This window comes from Macaca nemestrina, chromosome 9 (assembly GCF_043159975.1).
Source record: "Macaca nemestrina isolate mMacNem1 chromosome 9, mMacNem.hap1, whole genome shotgun sequence".
NCBI lineage: Eukaryota > Metazoa > Chordata > Mammalia > Primates > Cercopithecidae > Macaca > Macaca nemestrina.
In genome coordinates this window covers 64,352,344-64,357,695 of record NC_092133.1, presented here as the reverse complement: position 1 = coordinate 64,357,695, position 5,352 = coordinate 64,352,344, and the positions used below count along the sequence as shown (strand labels likewise).

Genomic DNA, 5,352 nt, shown 5'->3' with positions numbered 1-5,352 from the left:
GTCACAGTTAATTTGAGTCTCTATGATACACACCTGAGGCTAAATCCCAACAACTACAAGTAGATTTAGTGCAAATAAACAAATGGGATATTTCTTGCTTATTTAAGTTTATAGATCAAAATTCATACCCCTTAGGTTTGTAACACATTATGGAAGTCACAAGGAAGGAGTGATGCTTGTGCAATAGGGGAGAAGTTTATTACAGAGTTCAAAGAGAAAGAACATTTAGACTGGGTTTTGTAAGATAAATAAGAGTTTGCTAGACAGAGAAGATAGGGCAATCCTAGCAAAGTGAATAGCTTGAACGAAGGAGTGAAGAGGAACTATACATGACTTGGGTGAGATGTCAACAATGTAGACAGCCTGAGGTGGGGAAGGGAGGAGGGGATAGAAAAACTTGGTTGATGCTCTACTGAATAAGGCTTTGTATGTACGCCATGTTAAGATTTTTTTTAAATGTTGCTGCTTGTTTCGTGTTTGATTTTTGTTTTCTCATAGATAATAATCTTTTTCTGAGTCAGGAAAATAATAGGATCAGAATCTTGATCTCTTTTAGAGAATAACTGGTTGTAGTTTGGACACTGTAAAACAGAGAAAAAGGCAGAAGCAGACAGAAAGCCCTCTAAGGAGGTGGTTGGCATAAAAGGCAGGAGAGAAGGAGGAGTTGACTCAAGGCCATGAGAATGATAAAGGAAGGGGGTCAAAGAGGGATCATTTACTCTGGTTATGAATGTTCATATCTGCACAAAAGCTAGAAGCAACTTATCATTTCAAGGTAGGCATACACAAAGGATTTCTGTCCTTAAGGAGCTCATCCTCTGTAGGGAGTAAATTGGAAAGATTCAAATTAATCTGCTAGGCAAGACTTAAGCAAAAGTAGGGTCTTCTTCAAATCCACTCAATTTGTTTATTTATTCATTTAATTTTGTGGTCAAACCCTGGAGCCGCCCTCCTTAAGTTCTAGTAACCAATTAATAGCTCTTTTTAAGCTATTAATTGATCTGAGGATGCTAAAGCTATAAGACAGAAAATCAGAATTACCGATTCATCTCTTCCTTGTTAGGGTCCCCTTCTGAGTCAGAAGAAGAAACCCCTGGAAAAATAAAAACAAGACACAAGATTGTTAAGATGATAATTTCTTAAATTGGTTCCTAAACACGACATAAGATTTTTAAGATGATAATTTGTTTACCTGATTCTTAGATATCTGAATACCTACAGAATCTTAGAAATGAACTCAGTGATTCCCTACAGTAACACCCAACTTAACAAACGAGGAAATAGGCCCTAAGAAGTTGAAGGAATTGCTCAAGGTCACATGTCTAGTTAGTGCTAGTGTTCAAATTAACTGACTCAACTTCTTTTTTTTTTTTCTTTTTTTCTTTTTTGAGAGAGTCTCACTCTGTCACCCAGGCTGGAGTGCAGTGGCGCCATCTCGGCTCACTGCAAGCTCCGCCTCCCGGGTTCACGCCATTCTCCTGCCTCAGCCTCCGGAGTAGCTGTGACCACAGGTGCCTGCCACCATGCCCGGCTAATTTTTTTTTGTATTTTCAGTAGAGACGGGGTTTCACCATGTTAGCCAGGATGGTCTCGATCTCCTGATCTCGTGATCTGCCCGCTTCGGCCTCCCAAAGTGCTGGGATTACAGATGTGAGCCACCGCGCTCGGCCACTGACCCAATTTCTAAGTGTTCTTGTATGTAAAGCACCTGCTGGTGCCTTTGGCCTAACAGAGCAGTATTTGCAGACATTCTCTGGTGTTCATAAGTCCTCTTGCTCTTGGCCTACACAGATTGAATATAAGAAGGGATTACACTGGATTCCAAACACTGTAGGTGTAGGTGGATCCTCTTCCGTTCAGTCTAATATTAACGAGTCATCCTTCATCGTGAGAGAGGGGGTGTTTAAAGTCTTTTTGCCACAAAGAAAAAACAAAAACAAAAACCCAGCAATTGAATCTCAGCACTGTTAGCAGAGCTTTGATCCTGGGTTTACTTCTCAAGATAGTGCATTCCACGAAGATATAACACAGCTAAATCTGGAGGTATTTATTGGACTCCAAAAATGTGAGGATAAAAACACATACACATACAACACATTTCTATTCATGTATTTATTCAAAAAATGTTTACCAAATACTATGTACTTGGTAGTATGTAAGCACGTTGTACAAATACATATTGGAGATGTAAATAAGTCCTGGCCTTACAATCTAGTTGATAAATGGGCATCTATACCATAATAATATGTTTAAATGCTAAAACCAAGGCATACATAAAGTATTATTGGTTTAAAAAAAAAAAGGTGCTAAAGAATGATCTGCAGACAAAATTCAGAGGATAAGATAAAATAGGAGCACAAATTTAGGTAGATACAAAGGAGCATAAGTTGATTTTTTTCACCTCAAATTAATCATATAAACTTGATGCCAATGTAAACGCCTTTCCAGTGTTCCCAAATGGTATCCATGCATCTACCCTTGACTCCCTGCAGTATATTCTCAAACAGCAGCCAGAGTGACTGTTAAGTCAGATCATCCAGGTGCAGTGACTCACACCTATAATCCCAGCACTTTGGGAGGCTGAGGTGGGCGGATCACTTGAGGTGAGGAGTTTGAGACCAGCCTGGCCAGTATGGTGAAACCCCATCTCTACTAAAAATACAAAAATTAGCCAGGTGTGGTGGCACACGCTTGTAATCCCAGCTACTTGGGAGGCTGAGGCACGAGAATCATTTGAACCCAGGAGGCGGAAGTTGCAGTGGGCCGAGATTGTGTCACTGCACTCCAGCCTGGGCAGTAGAGTGAGACTCCGTCTAAAAAACAAAACAAAACAAAAAAACTAAGATCATGTTATGTCTTTGCTCAGAATGCTCCAGAACTTCTCATCTACCTCAGGGTCAAAACCAAAGTTCCTGTAATGACCTACAAGGACTTTTGTGGTCTGCTTACCTCCCTCCTTCCACTTCCACCCCGTCTTACCTTTCGACCTCATCTTCTGTTACTTTCTTGCTCACTCCACCCTGGCCACATTGGCTCATCTCTGTACCTTAAGACAAGCACACTCCTACCCTCAGGGCCACTGTACTTGCTGGTTTTTCTGCCTAGAGTAAATTTCTCTCAAAGGACCTTGTGGCTCATTCCCCACCCCTCCACCTCCCACATTCACACATGCGCTATTCCCATCTCTTTTTCTTGCTTTTTATTTCTTTCACAGTGTTTATATAAATCTATCATATCATATATTTTATTTATCTTGTTTATTTTCTGTCTTTCCCATCATGTAATGTAAATCATCAGTAAATGAGCCTAAGCGTTTTTGTCTACTTGGTTCACTGCTGTATCCTCATTGCCTAGAATAGCGTGTGGTAGAGGAGGCCCTCAATAACTATTTATTTAGTATAACTAAATGTCTTACTATTAAGTGTCATATACCTTCTATATAAATCTCAGCAGAAGTTGAATCTGTCCCATAGATGTTAGAAGCAAAGCAGGAATAGCGTCCTGTGTCCTCTTCAAAGGCTTCTGCAATGGTCAGTGAGTGCAGATTTCCTGCCTGGACGATGTGAATGTCTGGGGAATTTTCAAGCTCCTTGCCTTCACAGTACCACCTGCAGGGAAAAGAATATGGTCATTGGACATGACCCAAATGCGAGACAGTAACATTGACAGCTCCAGATATTCTCTTAAATGAGCTTCATTTAAAGTCAGAACCAACAACAAAAAACCCCCATCATTATAACATTATTTTTTTATAACAGTGAGAAGAGTTGGCAGTATTCAAACCGCATTGATACCACACTCAGGAAATTAGAAAGTAGCTTCAGTTAAGAATGGTACAACTGAGAAAACTGGTGAGAAAGCCGGAACAGCCAAGTACAAAGATCGGGGTCTTTGATGCGGAACTTGGCTTCTCCTAAAATGACTTTCTGATTCCTATCATATGCATTAAGTGCTACATTAGCTTATGTAGAGAGAATGTAAAAGATAATACAAGTTCGTAAAGTTGAGGACACTCATTTCTTTCTATTAAGTTTCATCTGACCTAACTAAATGAAAATTAATTTGTTCTGTTACTTGAACCATCAGAGTAAGGAGGAGGGGCCATATTCTCCCAGGAGTGGCCCAACTCTGGCAAATAACCCAAGTTAAATATGTTTCTATAGGTTACTATATTTTCTTTCAATTCTATATCCTTGAAGTTAGAAATTTATATTACAGCCTAGTTTTCTGGCCAAAGTTTACCAAAAATACTATATAAAATAGTGTTTAAAATGTAGAGGTGCATAATAAGAGAAATGGACATTAAAATTAAATGGAAATTCCATTCTTCATGTAGAAGATTGGCAAAAGTCTAAATGTTTGACCACTCTTATGCATTGCTAGTGTGAATGGCATAAACCCTATGAAAGAAGTCTGCCAATACTGCCAGAATTACAGATGCAAATATCCTTGGACCCAACAATCCCACTTGTGGGAATCTTGTACAGATCCACTTGCATACGTACAAAATGACGAATGTATAGGCTACTCATTCAAACAGCAAAACATTGTAAACGATTCAGGCATTCATCCTTAGGGGACTGATGCCGCCACACAACGGAGCACTATGCTGCTCTAAAAAGAAGATGAGAGTGATTACTGTGTACTAACATGGAAAGAATCCCAAGATATATAATTGAATTTTAACAGTAAGGTGCAAAAGAGTGCATATAGGGTGCTAGCCTTGTGTGAGAAATGGGGTTTACGGGTTGCATTATGTCATCCTGCCATAGATATGTGGAAGTTCTACCCCACCCCCATACTTGTGAATATGACCTTACGGGGGACAAGAAATAAGATATGTTCATGTTGTTTGCATTTGCAGAAAGAAAATTGGAAAGAATAAAATGCAAATCATAAGCGGCTATTAGGGGCAAAGGGAAACAAGATGGATAAGGACAGATAGGAGTGAGATGGCTCAATGTACCTTTTTTTTTTTTTTTTTTTGAGATGGAGTCTCACTCTGTCACCCAGGCTGGAATGCAATGGCGCGATCTCAGCTCACTGCAACCTCTGCCTCTTGGGTTCAAGCGATTCTCCTGCCTCAGCCTCCCAAGTAGCTGGGATTGCAGGCGCCTGCAACCATGCCCAGCTAATTTTTGTATTTTTAATAGAGATGGGGTTTCGCCATTTAGGCCAGGTTGGTCTCGAACTCCTGACCTCATGATCCGCCCACTTCGGCCTCCTGAAGTGCTGGGATTACAGGTGTGAGCCACCACGCCTGGCCTGGCTCAATGTACCCTTTTACATTTTTTCATTTTTTGAAATAATAACTGTTAATCAATTTAATAAAAAGTAATTAACTGGGAGGTA

The 5,352-nt window shown here is 40.0% G+C and overlaps 1 protein-coding gene across 5 annotated transcripts in view; it reads right to left on the bottom strand.

Annotated features, from left to right (window-relative positions):
* LOC105466129 (myopalladin) overlaps positions 1-5,352 on the bottom strand; it is a 140,269-nt gene that overhangs the window by 65,777 nt on the left and 69,140 nt on the right. For all 5 annotated transcript variants that reach the window (XM_011715115.3, XM_011715113.3, XM_011715112.3 and 2 more), the window contains 2 exons: positions 3,433-3,608; positions 1,042-1,093 (listed from right to left, as the gene is read on the bottom strand). In XM_011715115.3, the coding sequence (XP_011713417.2) occupies positions 1,042-1,093; positions 3,433-3,608 (228 nt within the window). The remainder of the gene's footprint in view (positions 1-1,041; positions 1,094-3,432; positions 3,609-5,352) is intronic.